This window comes from Ciona robusta, chromosome 9 (genome assembly GCF_009617815.1).
Source record: "Ciona robusta chromosome 9, ASM961781v2".
NCBI lineage: Eukaryota > Metazoa > Chordata > Ascidiacea > Phlebobranchia > Cionidae > Ciona > Ciona robusta.
In genome coordinates, this window is record NC_143243.1 from 5,775,434 (window position 1) to 5,794,817 (window position 19,384).

At 37.2% G+C, this 19,384-nt stretch overlaps 1 protein-coding gene across 3 annotated transcripts; it reads left to right on the forward strand.

Moving 5' to 3' along the window:
- Window positions 1-832: 832 nt before the first annotated feature.
- On the forward strand, window positions 833-19,104 carry LOC149731611 (uncharacterized). Of its 3 annotated transcripts, XM_089885003.1 has the most exons (25): window positions 833-1,085; window positions 2,459-2,600; window positions 3,112-3,385; window positions 3,459-3,584; window positions 3,653-5,004; window positions 5,087-5,189; window positions 5,448-5,611; window positions 9,763-9,895; window positions 10,726-10,846; window positions 11,275-11,422; window positions 11,485-11,562; window positions 11,975-12,028; window positions 12,355-12,642; window positions 14,444-14,509; window positions 14,648-14,776; window positions 15,302-15,447; window positions 15,522-15,618; window positions 15,848-16,007; window positions 16,489-16,634; window positions 16,897-16,995; window positions 17,298-17,386; window positions 17,515-17,647; window positions 17,732-17,854; window positions 18,221-18,400; window positions 18,587-19,104. In XM_089885003.1, the coding sequence occupies exons 1-25, from the start codon at window positions 976-978 to the stop codon at window positions 18,737-18,739; spliced, it is 4,614 nt and encodes a 1,537-aa protein (XP_089741129.1). In that variant the 5' UTR covers window positions 833-975; the 3' UTR covers window positions 18,740-19,104. The 3 variants fall into 3 exon arrangements, with proteins under 3 accessions (XP_089741129.1, XP_089741130.1, XP_089741131.1); XM_089885004.1 differs by lacking the exon at window positions 17,732-17,854; XM_089885005.1 differs by lacking the exon at window positions 12,355-12,642 and having other exon boundaries at window positions 834-1,085.
- Window positions 19,105-19,384: the final 280 nt, after the last annotated feature.

The window sequence follows — 19,384 nt, forward strand, 5'->3', positions numbered from 1 at the left end:
CGGTTGTGAAGTAGTATATTTTTACTGTTAGGTGGCGTACGCAATCAGCAGGTAGCGAATATCGTAAGTGCAAAGTTGAAAAAGTTGATTTTGAAGTGCTCTGTTCACTATCTCACCATAACAGACTTCAAATTCGAATGTTGTCGTAAACGAGAATGCAAAGACGCGCGTTCGGTAGTATGTAGCCTAATGATTGTCGTATAAAATGTAGGTTGTAAGATGCTCTGCTCTGCCTTTGTCAATATACCGTCAGCGTAAAGTTTTCGTTTTGTATGTCTGTACTCTGTAGAAACAATATGAATATAATAGTAAGACGAAGGTTTTTTAAAAAAAAGCGATATACAAATAGGGGCACAGGCATTAAGTTCGCTATAGGCACAGGCCATTAATTTCACCTGAGGAATGTATGTTGTGATGACTTTTGAACAAAGACTTTCGGCCGCAAATGTGCGCACGCTACTTTACGATAACTTCAGACTTCACTCTTATTTATATCCTGCGTATCGAACAATAGTGACGACTAATGATGTATCCCAATTACTGAAGGTGTATAATATTTCATGTGTGTGGGACGACTTTTTTAGTTAACCGTATCCACTCTTTCTATTATTAAAGCGGAAATGCCTTGTGCGCGCGTAGGCTTGTATATGAATCACCCTACAACGGACTTCTACCTAGAAAAGTGATAGCAAATTAAATGAACTACTTTGTTACTAGTCAACTTGGCTGAATTTTAAATTCTTCGTTAACTGTTTAAAAAAAATTGTTATTTTTAGGAGAAAGATGAAGCAAAAAAGTTCTTTTTTTGAATATTTAAATATATGCTATATATGTTAAAAATGATTTTATTATTTCAGTTATTGGCTGATTTAAATGATAGATGTAGAACACACTGTGCTTTGTATTTGTATTATGTAGCTGTCATTTTTCTCTCATTGTGGTTTGCATCTCGCTCAACTATCGTGTTCTGTACATATGGCTACTCCCGCTATACTAACCTCCCCAACCCACCGAACAAAGACATCCCGGAGGTTCAGTGCTCTCCAGGAGAGCCTTGTGAAAGAGATTGGTGTATCACCTAAAGGGTACGTCAATGTTATACTATGTTGCGTTCTAATTAAATTTGTTAACTTAATTTTAAATCTTTTTGTTTTCCTTGCATGTCATTGTTAATCCAAATGTATACCCCTTGTTGCAAACTGGTAACAAAACCGCATGTATTGTTACTTTGTGTATTTGGACCTATTATGGCCATATATGAATATATACGGAAAGGTGTGATGAATTATCCTTTTTCTTTGTCATGGACCAATTGTCAACAAAACATTCAAACAGAGTTATCGCCAAGTGGTTTGATTCCCTTCATTTAGTTGCTTTAGTAAAGAGAAGGAGTACACTGTTTATATTATAGCCTGTGCTTATATTAGTAAGTAAGCAAATTGCTTCCATAAGCAGCAGGAAGTAGGTAAAGCTCCATTTAGTCACCATGTATGCGGAACATATCTGGTTAATAGTTGTCTGTTACTGTTAGCATACTGTTCAGATGATTTAAGCTGTCTTATATTTATTTTATAATGTATAAGCCAGGTGTTTGACTGACAGAGTAGTTGCAAATATAGGTTTAGTGCATATTTTCTTGCATAAGCACAGTTGCTTTAGTGACAGTGTGGTAAATCATTTTAAATATTCAAATATGCAAAAAATTTAAGCTGTGACTTCCCCTTTTCATTACCTTGTCGCCGTTAATGTAGAACTAACACTGAGTCTGTTTGATGGCCACATCCCCACATGCCTACATGTTCATATTAAGTTTACCCGCTCCATACCATTCCATTCTCCAGTCCAACTGCTAACAAATAGCAAGTCGTGCTTGTGTGTGTACTGGTCTCAATGCAAACATGATTTATAATCCATTTCCTCTCGGTTCATGTTAGCCTGCGTGGCTCGTTACAAGACGTTCATTCCGAGAAAGATAAGTTAGGTAGTGTGTTACTGCAGTATTGGTATCTCTCTGTGGCTAGAACACATTTATCAAAAACCTTGTCAGACAGTTTGAGCTCTATGTATTACAGTAAGCCAATAACTACAGTCAGTGTAACTGGATAAGGAAGTAGTAGGTTTCAGTGTTTAATTTAATTCAGCCTGCCCAGTTACGTGATCAGATTATAATTTTGGATTAACAAACAATCAAGGCCTGTCAATTTTCAAATAATTCTGGGAGAGCCATTGAGTAAATACCCGCCTGTTAGTCTTAAGCGACATATTTGCTTAATAAACAGACGCGCTTTGGAAACATCGCCTTGCTATGTTTAAGCTTCAACTGCAAGTTAAACGTTAGCTTGGGCAGCTAAGTGGTGTCGTTTATAACAGTTTCAAGGTCTTGGGTGTCGCGTGTTTCCCTACTGTTTCTATTGAGCATGTCTGTTGGGGAGGATAACGACAACTTTTTGTTAAGCAGTGATGGAAGGGGGTCTCATATTTCTCGCATTAGAAGTAAATTTATGAACAATGTCGATGAAGGAAATATCTCAGATTTAAAATCCGTCAATGGAAATCCAGACGTTCAACAAAGAAGAGAAAAGTTTTCCTCAGCAAAAAAGGTTTAAAGCGTTCTTTTTTACTTTACTGTGTTATTTATTTATTTTAAAAATGTAATACTGTTGTTTTTATGACATAAACTTTATCCTAAGTCTATAACTTATTTACAGTAAGTAAACTGCTTACAGTACTGACTACTGGTACATACAGTACACAGCTACAATATGAAAAATGACATACAGGAAGTATGTTACTATTTTGTTGGGTCATACAAATAGCATTTCGTTTTATTAGTGTAGCATATCAGGATTAAGTTATATTTCTTCCAGCTGCTATAACAGCTGAGCTAACCCAACTTCTAATAACAGGTGGCTTACAGCCTTAGATACTGTATGTTTTAAATTTTACTGAGCCACAAGTTTGATATGACTAAGTTTAATCCATGATAAGTATTTAGTTACAGATTAAAAAAAAGCTGTTTGATACATACGCAGAAACATTTTGATATATTTAATGACAGACGGAAAAAAGCTGTTTGATATGTTCAATGACATAATATTGTTTTGACAACAGGTGTTTGAAAGCCTTCAATCAACCCCAGTGAAGTATCCACCCCCACAAATCTTAAGGAAAACAGGACCAGTTTCACCGTCTAGGTCAGGACCACTAAGTCCGACAACTACTTCATCTTTCTCCTCTTGGTCTACGCTCGTCAGTGAGCCTGACAGAGCAGAACGAGAGGACTCACAGGCTGAAAGTGTCGCTAGCAGCATCGAGACATCGCCACTTAGACACGAGTTACGAGGAAGGCCGAGGTCTTCGCGATCACATCAGAAAATGCCCCGAGGTATGCAACATAAAACGCAATACAATCAAGTCGTTGTGTGGGCAATTGAAAATTATCTTGTGTTTATACCAAGGTGGCTCAGTAGACTCACTAATACGATCTCCCTCGTCGGAGCGAGAAGTTATAATCATAGAATCCACCGATGCCATTGGAGGGCGCCCTCCAAAAGCAAGAGTTTCCCAGGATAAAGATGGAAAAGGTGATTTTTCTTTTTACAAAACCATATAGGCATATAAATTACATTTTAGTACACAAAACCATTTTTAGAGCGAAACCGAAAAAACATTAGTGAAATTATCTCCACATTCGAGAAACGGTCGCGCTCCACTGATAGAAATGATAACTATCACCGCGGTAACAGAAGTAAACAAGGCAGTCCAACAAAAGGTATGGGAGGGTCAAGTGCCCGGCGCCCTCCTACCCCAGCTTTGGATAACAGACCACGTCGGCCAACATCCATGGTTGCTGTGGATACTGGTAACACAGAAATCACCCAAGCCCCAGTGGCTCACAAGTATATAGAGGCGCTCTCGAAACAATCCTCCGAAAAACCGCGGGCAGCAGTGACGAGCCAAACCACAAAGGACAAATCCCACTACTCAATCAGCTCACGTTCCGATTCTTCTGATTCTGTTTTTACACCGGGTTATTCCTCAACCTCATCCACTCCTGCTCTTCCCTCTGTCTCTACAACTCCTCTCTCAGCTCTTCCATCGGGAGTTCGGCCTCCCGTCAACTCTCGCGCATCTGACAGCCAACCTCTTACCATAAATTCACCGGGAACAATTTCAACCCTCGTTTCAGAGCGCCTCAGTAAAATAGCCCCTACCGATAGCCAAGAAACGGAGAAAACCGCAGCTACATCACAGTCAATACGACGTAGTAGTTCCAGCAGCGTCAACAGTACTTCCAGTGTTGGTAGCAGCGTGACTCGTGATATTTCCTACCGCGCGGCTGTCCGCAGCCACACTATACAAGACAGGATGTCAAAGTTTGAAAATAAATCTGATTCAAGCAAGCAGCCAAGCCAGTCTTCATCTGCAACCTCAAAGAATGGCGACCTTTCCGAAAATGAGCTTCCGACTCGTAAAATATCTTCTGAGTCAAGCAGCAGCCACATGTCATCCTATTCTTCTCATTCCGAGCCACCAAGCGAACCATCTCCCCAAATTCCTCATCTATCTCGTACAAATGGGAACAAACTAGTTGACGAGGGCCACTATCAAACCCCAAACTCTATACCAAAAGATACTATTGCCTTGAAAAGAGAGCATGAAGTCCGTCCTGGCCACCTGTCCGTCGAATCTGACTCTTTTCTGGAAAAATCTGCTTTATCCCAGCAATCTCCTCTCACCAGCAGTATTTTTAAAGCACTGGGGTTGCAGGAATCTTACACAGCTGACTCTCCAAAGGGTGAGCCAGCTCAAGAGCAAGCTAACTACTCCTACCAGCAAGATGTGGAAGCGTCAATCTCCACATCCTCTGCCTCTAAAGAGGAAGACACTCCATCAGAGCTTCATTCTAGAGAGACAAGAACTGAGGAGGAGGAAGAGGAAGAAAATGAGGAATCTTACCCTTCTGACAAGGAGTCTGATAATGAAGGCCCCACAAGTTACGATGTAAGATAGTTTTAAATACTTATACTATACTGACTGTTGGCCCCCCAAAAAAGAAAATTGCCAAACTTAATTTTGTAACCAGGTAAATGGAATGGATGATTATGAAGAAGAAGGTTTGAACAAGCAAGATGAGGTTGCTGTTAAAGCAGAAACCATGTCTGTTTCATCAATGTCCAATGATGAAGGTGGGTTGTGTAGCATATTTTGTATGTTTGTATGTAAATACTACATATGCTACCTCCACTATAGCAGTGCAATGTTTTTATTGTGAGTTATCATGGCACAAAACTCAAAAAAAACTTCTTTTTTTATAAATTGCCATTTTTCCTTATACTTACATGTTAGACTTTTTTTTCTAGTTTATGTAAAGCTAGTTTAGAAACTGTGAACTACAATGTACACTCAGACTCAGTAAATATAAAATATTAAAACCAACTTAACAGGAGGAGGAGAATCCAAGATCCTCACTGATGACAATGGACTTTATTATTATGAAGTACCTGGTCTTCCGGATCACGACTCCTCATCCGATGAAGAGGAAAATGAGGAAAAAAAGGTTGATCATCATCAGCATACAAAGGTCTACTTCAGCAGTGATCCTATACCAGTAAGTACTTGTTGTTTGTTGTGTGTTATTTTACTGAGATTTTTTTGGGCGTCGTAGCACAGTGGTAGCACACCTGCTTCTAGCCCAGTGGATTCGAGTTAGAAGCTGGAGGCGCATGCATTGTGGGTGTATGTATTCCTGTAATAGACACTTAACAGCAGTTGCTTTAACCCGGTCGCTCCCAATGAGTAACTAAATTGTCAGCCACACAAAAAAAAAAGTTGTTTAAATTGTCAACGACACAAAAGATGAAAATTTCCAAATTATTTACTTACAAAGTAACAAATGTGGTGACTCATGAGCGGACCTGCGGACATGAGGTGTATGCCATAGAACACCGGTGTTATATTATAAATTAATGATTATCTAATATCTTTCCTCCGTTATGTGCAGATTTGTATATTCTTTGCTAATTTAGATTTGTTGTGTTGTAATGTATTATGTAATAAATATTAGGTTTTTTAATGAATTATTAAATGTAACATTTCTAATGTTGTGTTGTACCGAAAAAAATGATAGTTTCACTTTAACAGTAGCATTATAAGAGTGCCTGACAACAATGTGTATATTTGCTTTCTGTTTCATGAGGTTAGTGTCCATTACTCAAGCCTACAGTAAACGTATATAGTGCTGTTGTGTCATGACATGTTGCAACTTGTTTAGTTAAAACTCAGTTATTAATCATTGTTTCTGCGCTATGTGCACATATAGGTTACCTTGGGTAAATAACCAACCGCATTGTCAGTCGGTATAACGTAGTTCATTTTGCGGAACCATTAAAGAATTGTGTAAACAGAGTGTCATGGTCCATTTTACCGGTTGTAAATCACGTAATCTAATTTCCACTATATACCGATAAATGATGTGTTACTTAGTTAAAAGTTTGGAAGGCCAGCAAAGATTGCCTTTATTTCGTTGCATACTTCCCCTAAGCCTGCACCTGGCGCTGATCTAGAGTTGTTATACCCAATTACTTGTTCTCATGGGACGTCCAGGAGCGTTACGTCGTTGTTTAAACCGCTGTCGCACAGCTTCGCATTCTCCAACCAGCGTGGTACCGATAATAACAGGTTGCTTAGTTTCAAAACATTCAATTAACGTCGCCGAAAAATGCATCCGACACGTCAACGCAAAAAGTGTGTGGAATTTTGCCACCAAAAGAAACGAAATTCAGTGACATTGAAACTGGCTCTAAACTAAAGCGTGAGATTAATACTTTCCCCTCAGGCGCTATACACAATAACAACAGTGCACCCGCTACGCGTCCGACGTTACAGTTAATAGACAGAGTTCAAACCGCTTTGACCCTTGGCAACTCCGTACCGATATGTACGCTGTACGAAGCCTGCAATTTCGTCCGCACATTTCCATTACGGCATCTACGTTACAGTCTCGACACCAACATAATAAAATATCAAGTATTGGATTATGTTTGCCAAACGAACAATCAGTTCAGTTTTGTGGTTTCGTGAGTCAACCCACGTCACGACTGTTCGTCGAAAATTAAAGATTGCCAGACAGGACGACGTGTATTTTCTTGTACACGTTCTCAAGTGGTTTGAACTAGAAATACACAGCCCAAATATCCTACTAGTCACTGTTTCCATTTCGTATAATCCCACGAGCTTCCGAACTCGTTTCTCGTCCCCCGGTTAGTCATCACCGATTTTACCGTCGTCTTCAGTGGATCCCTAGTTTTGTATACACTGCTCGCCATGTGACCCGATACGCTGCGATACTGTGTCGCTCGTCCGTGCGTGATTGGCTGCTGGGCCTCGTTCTCTACGTCATATCCTGTTTGCTGCGTTCCGGACTGGTACTCGCATACCAAGATTTTATTGCGTGAGGCAATATTCATTTTCGAGAATTATTAACTCTGTGACGTAACATACGCCCAGGTAAGGAGAAAGGCTCTTTAGAACAACAATCGTGGCCACAATATCCCGATTACGGTTGATTGCTAGAGTGAAAGCTCTTTGCGCCCAACCAATAACACACAACAGATTGAAAAGCTATTAACGATTTCATTTCACAGTCTTAAAACCGATTTAAATACTACCTAACAGGGGTCGTAAATGGTAAGATTTACGTTCGTTTAGTGTTGCTGTTATAGTTAAAACATTTATTAGTCTCCTTTTGGAACCAGTCTTTTCGACTGCCTTGTAAATATTTATAAAGTTTACTTTTCACGAAACTTGGAATATTTCTTTTGCGTTCTCGGTGCCTGTAGTTTTACAAGTGAAACTCAATGCGTCGTGGCCGCAACCGGAAAATGGTGTTATTTTCGTCAGTTTTGAGTATTGTCAATTGGTGGGTTACTTCCTTCTGTTAAAGAAATCTCCCATCTCCCGCCCACTGGTTTCACATCAGCCCGTGATATTAGCAGACCTGAACCGCAACCGTTTGTCAGTTATACCGGTGTTTCCACTTCGCACCGATGTCTCGTAAATCAACATCCTACGTTGCGTAAAGTGAGGTTTAGATAACTTGTTGTTTTTCAAACTATGTTCCGCAATTCGACGCTAGTGCAAATAAAGTCGCTCGATTTTGTAATAATTGGAAAATAACTCTCATTTAATCGGAATGTGAGCATATATTTTACCATTCTTTTAAGAGTTATATTCCGTCAATATCCATTTAAAGTAATTAAGCAGCAACTTAGGAACAAACGATTGCTTTTCGCACCGACGCTGCCAGCGGCTGTTTATCTCAACGCTGACCTTTACTACGTAACAAAGCAGTTTGTGATTAGACAGTTGAAAGATAATGACGCACTTATTGCTTTCGGCGACAAAATTATTTCCGGCCAAACATTGCGGCCAAAACACGTTGTATTAATTAAACAGTTAATTTTCGCATATAGGCAATAACTGTATATCCTTATAGTTGCGGGCGCATTTGTGATATTAAGCCAACTGTTAATCGTTGGTTTCTGTATTTTCAAACAATTTTAATCGGATAAAATGGGCGTCTGTAACGTGCCTAAGAATAGAAATTCTCGCGCGCCGTGTTTTGCTTGTATGTAAGTACATGTTATTACAACGTATCGGTGTATGACAACGTTCGCAACTCGACGTATCATTTCGCGTTGTATCGTTGTCGTACCTACCATGGCGCCAGTCCTTCGTTGGTTTCACGCTCCACTGACCACGTACCTCTGTGACATCATAATCCTGCTTTCCTGTCACGCGTCCAATTACATCAACGCTTTTTGTTGTGAATGTTCTCATGGCAAAGCGCGGGGAAAATGCCAGCGCTGTGTCAATACAACTGACTAATTATAATCCTCAGGCGCCTTGGTATGAATTAGGATCTTTAAAAAAGAATGTCACATTGTGCAGCAAGCTGTAATTGGTTTGCTTTGTTCGCGCCCTACCCGTTTGTGCAAGAACCCGGAAACGGCCTTCCAGTTCCCACGTCTGCTGCCCGAACGGTTTCCTAAAGCGTGATTTTCCAACTGCACGCTTGCTTTGCCATGTATAGCGCCACTTCGACGATGTGTGTATGTTTATTGAACTTCCGCATGCCTTTTAACGCGTCATTTGATTCTTCGAACTGCAATTTCACCGTTCTTACCGCGCACGACGCTTCTATGGTGATTGACGGACGTCCTGTGCGAGTCTGCCTCAAATCGCCTCGCGAGAACGCCACCCGTGTTATAAGTCGACAGGTTTTGCTCGTAACACATGCGATCAACCGACTCGCTTTACCCAAGGGTGCGTTTAGAATTGCCGTTTGATGACACGCTCTAAATTGCGGAGTGTTGGCTCGAGGGCTGGAGCTTTTCTTCAGTGGTACTCAAACCGCTGTTCAGGTTCATCTGTTGTCACAGCGAACCAACGGTTTGATATCATTCAGAATGAATCACTCCCACCAACCTAACCACTACCCTGGTGCAGCCACGAACAGCTGCACTAGATCCTTACACATTCTTACTTAAACATTCCTTAATTCCAACCCAAACAAACACACAAGGGCAGCATATAAAACAGTACAACCTATTGCATTGCCCTTACATTAAACAAAGTTATAATGCTCTGTCATAACCTATATTATATTCTTTTTTAGTATTTTGTCTATCCAGCCTAATTCACTATTTTAAGTACCTTTATTTTGCGAATCCTTTTAAACAATATTATTCCACCATTTAGGTATTTTTAACTCATTCCACAAGCGACTATGATCGTTGCAACGATGATGTAGATCCAGTGTCAGCATCTGCAGAGTATGAGCTGGAAAAACGAGTTGAACTAATGGATGTGTTTGATGTTGAACTTGAGAAAGGTAAGAATCTACTACAAAAACTTTATAATACAACCTATGTATCTACTTTATTGAACACAAAATGTTTAATAACTAGGTTTTGTTTTCTTGTATATATATTTTATATTTAAAACTGTTCTATAACATTTTTTGTTTATTTTATAAGTAAAACTATTTCCAACTTATTTTATTTATTACTTGATTGAAAGCTGAAACTGTTTCATAACTAAGTTGTGTGTACAAATAAATTAAGAATCTTTTATATATAATATAACTTGGGGTATGTGTGCATATTCTGTTTTTTTTTCTGAAACAAATGTTTTAGTTCAATACAGGTTTTGACTTGTTTTGAACCAACAATTGTTGTTTCACATTTACATTAGCTTATTTTGGTAATTGAAATATGTTCAATACATTTGAATAACTTCCTGTATTTCCATCAACTATAAGAATACCTTTTCTGCTGAAAGGTTTTTATTTAATTGCTCTCTTGCGCCACCCATCTGTAAGTAAGCTCTAGTGCATACTACTATACAAGGATTGCAAAAAAGTACATATAGCCTGTTTTTTAACAGAATAGGTTATAGTAGGTATTCTTTTTATCAAAATATACATGTACTTTTTTCCAACGCTGCAGTAGCTTTACATAACTGTTATTAAAAAAGTCGTCATTTTCGGCCATTGGACAATAAGTACATTTGAAGTAAAACCGTAGAAACTAGTCAAGTATTTCATAGTGTCACTGTCAAACATTTTATATTGTCACACAGTTCTTGTAATGTAAGTGGCATAATTCTACCCTTAGCTTTGTATAAAATAAACCTTTGACCCAAATATTGTTTTCTAACCAGGTCCTGGTGGTTTGGGACTTAGCATAATAGGAATGGGTGTTGGTGCAGATGCCGGGCTCGAAAAACTTGGAATATTTATAAAAACTATATCACCGGGTGGAGCTGCAGACAAGGACGGAAGGTAAGAAAATTTTCTTGCCTTAAAACAGTTATATATTTATATATTATATAGTAGGGTGGGGGAAGATGGGACACCTTCAGCACAGAATATCCAAATATCCTGATTGTGTTTTAAACAGTTAACATGGTCTATGGGTGTAGTGATGATACGATTTTATAATTATTCCAATTTTCTGCCAACTGTGACGAGAAAATAGAATGATAAGGTGTCCCATCTTCCCCCACCCTACTATTTATAATTTTAAAGTAGTCGGCATGGAAATAACAATTAATAATATAATGATGGCACTTTAAGAAGTTAACATAGAGGTCATAATAAATAAGAAATCTTTTATTAGAGTAAACTATAAATACTTTATAAAATGAAATATTCAACATTAACATGTGTTGTGTGTAATTTTTATGATTTTTTGCATAATGATTTTTCAGGATCAAGGTAAATGATCAGATAATAGAAGTGAATGGCAACTCCTTGGTTGGCGTCACACAAGCCTACGCTGGGGGTGTGCTTCGGAACACCAACGGGCTGGTTTATTTCAAAATTGGGAGGGAGAAAGAAGGAACACAGGATTCAGAGGTGAGTTTTGTGTAGTAAGGTATGGGTTGATGGGTATTTAACATCTGTTTGTGGTCGTTTAGGTTGCAAGGCTGATACAGCAGTCACTTGAACAAGAGAAAATGGACTGGGAAGACGCACAGGGCTCTGAGGATGGCCAGGTAAGATTATTCTGTTACTTTTGCTACCATACAGGAGGTAAAAAATCTTTGAAGGGCTTGCCTGGTATAAAAAATACTGTATTTCCGAGGTTTTCCACCAAGACTTGGATGTTGATGGCATAAGAAACATTCGGAATACATTGTTTTTTATACCAAGTTTGTTTACAAAAATTTCACACATATAAAAAAGTTGTAGACTTTTTAGGGAAAAATTGTGGGTAATAGGTATTACAAACACGACAATTTTTTTTAATGATAAAAAAATTGAAAATAATAATCTACTTTAAAATATTTAGTTTATCACCAAAGTTTGTAAGCTTGAAGTTCAGAAACAAAGTTTATAACTTTTTAAAATAAAGTACTGATTTATACCTAAAGGCAGTTACAGAGAAGTAATATCGTATTTTTACAGATGGATTCCAATGCAGAAGACCAGTCATGGAGATATGATGGAAATGAGGCAAGGGTAAGAATTTTATTTCCTATGCTTTTGTTTTTGTAATTGGCAAAGAGTCTTTAAAGGTGGTTGTTTAATCCTGAGATTTTAGTTTAATCTGGATCACATGTGAAGTTGCTGGTTATTAGCATGGCCTCAAGCACTCAATGGCAGTGTGTGCTGTTGTGTTACACAAGCAATTAGTCTCTTTATGGTAGGCCAGTGCGTCAGAGGTATTTAGGTACAGGGGTATTGACTTTTGGTTCAAAAGTTTTCGAAGTTTTGTATTTTTCGGTCTTGTGTGACTGTAGTCGAGTGTTGTCAGTTTATTTTTGTGAAAACGAAAATCTGCTCAGAAATTGCGGCCGCCCCCAAGGTATCCGGGTGTTCCGGAAAAAATGGAACAGAACGGGTTGCACGGCCGGCACATGGTGCACCGAGATAGTGTTGAGTTTGCAAAACTCAGAGGGGTGTCCCCAACCCCCCCAAATGAAAATGGCGGAGAAAGTTTTGATGGTTTGAGCAATATACGACACAGCAAACCCGTTACCGACCCACATTTGCTGAGTCGGGGTGCGGAAAATGTTGCTGAGTCACAAGATGATGGTCCGAGAAATGCAGAAGAATTTTTGCCAAAAAAGAAGGTTTGTATAATATTGAAGTGGCAGGAGCATGGGGGGAATAACACATGCAGCATATCTCTTACTAACATTCAGCATGAAAGGTGAAAAATTTAAAAGTAAACCAACAACACAAAAGAGGAATGTTCCATTGTTCCAATGCTATTTAGGTTTACCCTTGTGATTTTCTAAAAGTAAAAGTAAAGTTAATTTTTTTCCAAGAGAAATCAAGGTTAAATTTTGCTGCTACCTAATTTTTTATTGACCTCCATCAAAAAAAGTTTCTTTCTTAAAAGGTTATAAACAGTCTTTATTCTTAATTTTACACTTGACAAAAAAAAATTCAAAATCAGGTTTAAAACATCAGAAATATAATATATAGTTTATTAATTGTAAACCTCCGGCCTAACTCATGATCCCACAGCCCATGACCAACCATACTTCACCATTGAGGCAAAACCAACGTACTACCTCCATTGTCCGAAACACAAGAGCAGCGTTTCTTACCAGATGCGTTATTTCGAAACCTCGTTATAAACCTAGATATATGTCTAATTTACCCAGCCCCTTGGTACAAAAGCGGCCAAGTCTGCTGCGCTGTACTCGGGGTGTGGTACACTCACATGTTAAACTGTTTGAATCAGCGTGTAAATAATGTAAAGAATATTACAGGTTTAGATACCACTCAACTTTCGAACTTAATGTCTTTTTTAGTATTTGTTGATTTCCACACTAGCTCATTCCATATTTTGAATACAAATTTTTATATTTTATTAGAATTAGACTGTGATATATATTTTGTTCAGTTTGAAGTATAGATAACTTTTCTCAAAGGGGTTTACAGCATTTTAACTGTAGGGCAGAAATCAGAAAACAGAACTTAAAGACCAAGCCCATATTCCGTTATAAAATGCAATCCACTGTTTACTAGCCACAAATTTGACTCACATGATGTACCTTGATTGTAGAACTACATTCCTATATTCCATACTCATATCATTATAAGACACAAGTTTTTTCTACCAAATATTTGTCAATCTATAAAATATGCTTTTGCGAAAAACCACAATATTAAGACAAAGCACGAACTTATATGTAAAAAACTTCAGTTTATGAAAGGTAACTTGTGTGCGGGTGGACGTGACATTGTTTCTGGTAGTATTAACAGAGTAGAGTTTACAAAAAATTTTGTGTCTGTTTTTGTAGATTGACTATTTGACCCAGTTTTTCGGTGTTCTTTGTTTGTTTGAATTTGATTTGTTTTCATGGTTGCTGATTTGAATCAACTTCTGCTTTGAAACTAACAATATAATAGCTCTCTTCTATTCCTTTAACAGTTGTTTGAGCAGCCACGCCTAGCAATAAAATTTTGTCCAATTTTCTCATTACGTTTAAATGTCTACCCTTGAGGGTATAGGCTACCGAAAAAAAGAACTTCTGTGCCAAATAAAATGCTTTTTGAGTACAGTTATCTTAAGGTTTTAGTCGAGGCTTAACAATACTTGGTTGTTTGATTGTACTAACTTTATTAACATATAAATCCTATTATACTAACATTTTGCTTGGTATTGTTGCTTACTATTTAACCGAATTACACCACCGCCATAACCAGTTATCAAAAACGAAAAATCAGTGTTAAACAAAACAGCAAAATATTAAATTTAAATAAAAGGAGTTGTTTGTGTAATTTTCTTTTCTTTCTCCTGACCTACAAAGTATTTATATTTTAGTTAAACCAAAAAAATCTGAGCTTTTGGAAAAAAACACAAGGATTGGCGGTGGTGACATTTTTTTATTATATTTCTAAACCGAAATATATATACAGGTTGGAGATACAAGTGAAGAAGATTTCAACACTGAAGAAATAGACAGAGCTTTGGCTCATGTTCAGGTATGGCTTTTGAAACCAGTTTTAAAAGCAAGTTAAAATAAAAATGTTTTCTTGAAAATTGTAAAAAAATATTTAAAAAACAAAATAAAGTTTTCACTTTGTTTTAATTTTTTCTGATTATGTTTCTTCTCATTTCAGGTGTTTGATCTTCCAGAAGAAGAAAAGATCTTTGCATCCGAGAATGATGAGGAGTACAGATCGAAGATCAGGGAGCTTTTTATCCGACAACAAGTTACAGATGCCGAGATCAAGCAGCTGCGGGAAAGGGTTGGTTTCCATTTTTTTTTTACTTTTTCTCTCTTTTTTTAAAAAAAAATTAGTTTGGAAAGGAAGTCAATCCTATATCATAACCTGAGCAGACATTCTAAATAAAGTGTAGAAGACTTAATAAAAGCACCTACCGCATGAACTAATAGTGCCCTGAAAACGAATCAGATTGAGTCAAATACTTTAAAACACGCATTACGGTGGCTGTACACAGTATCTAGCGTGCAAATTCACTTGTGAAGTCATATGCAAACCCATTACCGAAATTCCGCATGCGGCAGCGAAATCCGGACAAAACAGACGAATTCCGGATACTGTGTACAGCCACCTTTACCAATGAGTGGGTATCATTAAAGTTGGATTTTATCTAACATGTAAAACATGGAGTATCTAACTTTGTAGCATAATCATTGTATCTAAAAAAGCTCTCATTTTCAATTAATCTTTGGATTATGTGTGATTTTGGTACCTGGTGTCCCATACAGTGACATAGTGATAGCAAATTTAAGCATTCCATTTCATTAGGTTGAAGAGCAGGACAGAGTTGCTGCCGCAACGAATGAAGATTTACAGAAAACACAAAGTGAGCTGGAAAATGCTAAAGAGCAAGTTTCCCTTCTTGACAAGAAATATAACAAGGCGAAAAAATTGATAAAGGAATTCCAGCAACGGTAAGATTTGTCAAGATTTTTACTCTTTAACATATGATACCCTAACATGGTGTTGAATTTGTTGCTTTTTACAGAGAGGGAGAATTCTTGAAGAGGGAAGCGAATTTTAAAATGCAAATATCGACTATGGAGAAAGTACATGAGTTGGAGAAACTGCAACTTCAAGGACAGGTATGGAAACAATTTGTATAATTTGGAACATTGGTGTCTAAGTAACAGTTGTTATTTTGGGCTTAGTGTTATGTGTAAAATAATAGGACTAAGTTATGGTTTGCACATCTCACAGGATTAAAATGTACGGCACCAATAAATAAACATTGATTTAAAAAAAAGTATTTTAAATAATCACTTAAGTTCCATGTTTTACATTTTTTTCTAAATTATTTTTATTATTGTACAGATCACCAGCCTTGAGAAGAAGCTGGCAAATCAATCCCCACCTAATTCCGCTTTAAACCGAAATAATAGCAACCGGTCAAATGGTCCCCATTCCCCCATAAAGCTGGCACCTACCTACCAACAACATCAGAGCAAATATTTTCCAAGTGTTGAAAATCAAAGTAATTATCGCAGTTTTTTATCAAAAATTAGCTGTCGATCTAGGGCAGTGGTTAGCTTGCTTAACTAGAGCTTGGAGAATATGGGTTTGAGGTTTAATGCTGCTAATTGTTTTGGTGTATGTGTTCTTGGGCAAGCTACTTAATGTTCATTGCTCCAACCCAGTGGTCGCTTATGGGTTGTATAAATTGTTATCTATGCATTAAAATTTCCTAAAATAAATAACCACTCACATACTTACTTACATGGTAACTTGTAAGTGGGTACAAAGTATATGATACAGGAACCCTGTGTTACAACTGTTTTACCCCCCATGTAAGGATAAATATGTTGAATTCATTCATTCATTCATTCATTACTTTAATATTCTTTTTGTTTAATTTTTAGGCTTCGGTTTAATTTTGTCAAAATCTTATAATTTTAATTTCCCACCCCAGCTCAGTGGTAAAGTTACTAAATTTAATCTTATTTTATAAAAAAAAGGTTCTCCCGTTGTGAGTTACGCTGATGGGGCCCCTACTCCCGAAAATCGACCAACAGTTCGTCAGACGTTCGATAATCTTATCGCGAGTTTGGATGACATGCTTGATTCCAGGGCTGACCAGAATAGCGCTTCCAAGTCTGGAGATGTATGTTTTGTGTATTGTATTTAGATTCCAAAATATACATTATGTTTTTACTAATATCCAATATCCAACCATTTTTTATTATAAATATATATATTTTTATTTATTGTACTTTTTTAGAAATTACTTATTTATGAGAATCTAGTCAAATTTCCTAACAAAACACACATAGATCGGAATAGTTTGTTGTTTTCTGAATTATTTTGTGTATTCAATACACCACACATATGCAACAGTTAATGTAGATTTTCATTCATATCACCAGATATCTCAAGATACATCGAACCACCTCGATAACTCAGCACTTAAATACAGAGCCAAGTTGAAAGGTCCAAGATATGTCAAGTCAAACTCAAAGTCAGATGTAAGAACGAATTTATGACCAAACTTCATAAAAAAAAACAAATTAGAAAAAAAATATATAAAAAAGATTAAAAAATGTGGTACAGTTTATCAAAAATAAATTTAATAATTTTTTTAGTGCTATTTTAAAGTGCAACAGTTTTTATACATTGTATACCACTGATGGTAAAAAAAGATATTGCTTAGAGTACAGTAGTACAGGTTATCTAAAATATATATTCATTAACTGTAAGTGTGCATACAGTTCCCATATATTGTATACCAATAGTGTTAATGATAAAAATATTTGTGTTAATTCTGTAGAGTGAAAATTGGGAACAGGAGAAAACTGCCGAAGGATTGGAACAACTGCATGGGAGTCCCCTGTCCAAACGAGGAACCCCCTTACCCATGTATGTATAAAAAAACTCATGTCTTTACTTCCTCCAAAAGTCTTAATTTTCTATTTGTTACACTTTAATATTAAATAACATATTTCTTTCAATGTAATTCAAATAAATCAAATTATTATTTTCCGCAGGCAATTTGACCCACCCCAAATAAAACAAGTGAACCTGTCACCACTGCCTCAATCCAGTCCTGGTGGGATGGGTGACGTACCAACCACTAAAGAATCACCAGCGCTTGCAGTTCGCATGCGTCGCATAATAAATGTAAGTTGTTTCCATAACAGTGTGTTCCTAACTTTGCCTCTAACATGCATGGCATGCGTAACTTGCACGGTTTAACTCACAAAGGAGGACGACACAGCACCAACTGCTCCACCCACCAATGACAGCGAGAAAGAGCCCCCACGAGGAAGTGCTCGACCTCAGTCCGCTGCTTCAACTATTTCAGGCCTGTCGTCTCACTCTGAGGAGGTATGATATGCTGCGGGGCAAAGTTTCTGCAATGGTTGCATGTTTTGTAGCAAGAATGAAATTCTTTGCTATGCTTCTTCATACCCATTAACTCCTGGTCTGTTCCTAATCTAAGTTGGACAAACTTTTTCAGTCACTAATTTGGTTTCAGTAATTGGTTATGTTCAATTGTTGTGCAAGGTATAGCCCTGGTTGTAAGTTGTTTACCGCCCTGTCCTAAATCCTAACCTATTTTTACAAAACTTACTGCACTATATGACAATACTAATACCAATTACCAGCACCTGTTTTTTACTGCTAAAATGTAAACTTTATTTTTATTCCAAAAAATTCAAAAAAATATAATTTTAAACTTTGTGGCTTAAGGGCTCTGTAGAAAAAAAAGAGCAAACGCAAGGTGAGATATATCTTACTACTCCTACATGGTCAGTGGATGAAGTCACAACTTGGATGAGTGGTTGTGGTCTTGCCCATCATGTAACCACCTTTAACAGAAGCAAAATAGATGGCTCTAAACTACTGTCTATAGACAATGATAAACTCAAGGTGAGTTTTGAAATTATTGGTTCAGTTCGTGGCTTTGGCAGCAATGCCTTTGTATGAAACTTTTACTTGGAATACTTTACCCACAGTGTGTGTATAACGACTTTTCATAAAAAAATTATGTGTTATTATACATTTACCCATTTACCAGTTGTTTTTGTTCGTTTTTAATCTTCATATGGTTTATAGGAAATTGGTATTACTGACAAGTCAGAAAAAAATCTTATCAAACGAAAAGTGAAGGAATTAAAGTCCAAACATGAAAAAGAGAAGAAAATGGCGGAAAAGATAAACAAAAAGCAGAAAAAGGGTTTTCGGACAGGGAAAAAGCCTCGTTTTTAGGGGCAACTTTATCCTAGCCACTTTCTCCAAATTATATTGTCATTGAGTGTTCGTATTCCAGTATTTCATTTCTTTTCCACCCTGCCCAATTGCAAGCTGCTGGATATAGAATTATTATGTAATAGTGAAAGATTTGTATTTTTCTTGTGTACCAGCAGCACAATCCTACTCAAGTGCTCAGTTATTCTAAAGTTGTACAGCTTCTGTAACATTCCAGCGCAAGACTGTTGGCCGTGTGACCAGTGCAAGCCAAAAGTGCGTTAGTTCCAGATCTTTGCACTCATGGAAGATTTTCAATCTTTTATACCCCAGTTTAATTTCTGTTGTTTAACTTTGAAAAATTACAAAATATCTTGTATAACGTACACTCAGCGTGTTTTTAAAGCATGACAAAAAATATTTATATGTTTCCACCTACAGTACAGTCAGTTTAGGCATACACCTGCAAAGTAAGTATCGCACACAGGTAACATTATGAACTGTGATACCCTGCTCCAGTACAATAATACAAAATGTCACTGTTTAAAATGAATAATCATTTCTTTACGGGATAAGGTCTCTCAAAAGGGGTATTTTTTGTTAATTTACATTAAAATCGTAAAAAAGAAAAATCACGAAACCCCAACAGCTTAATTTTCAAACTGA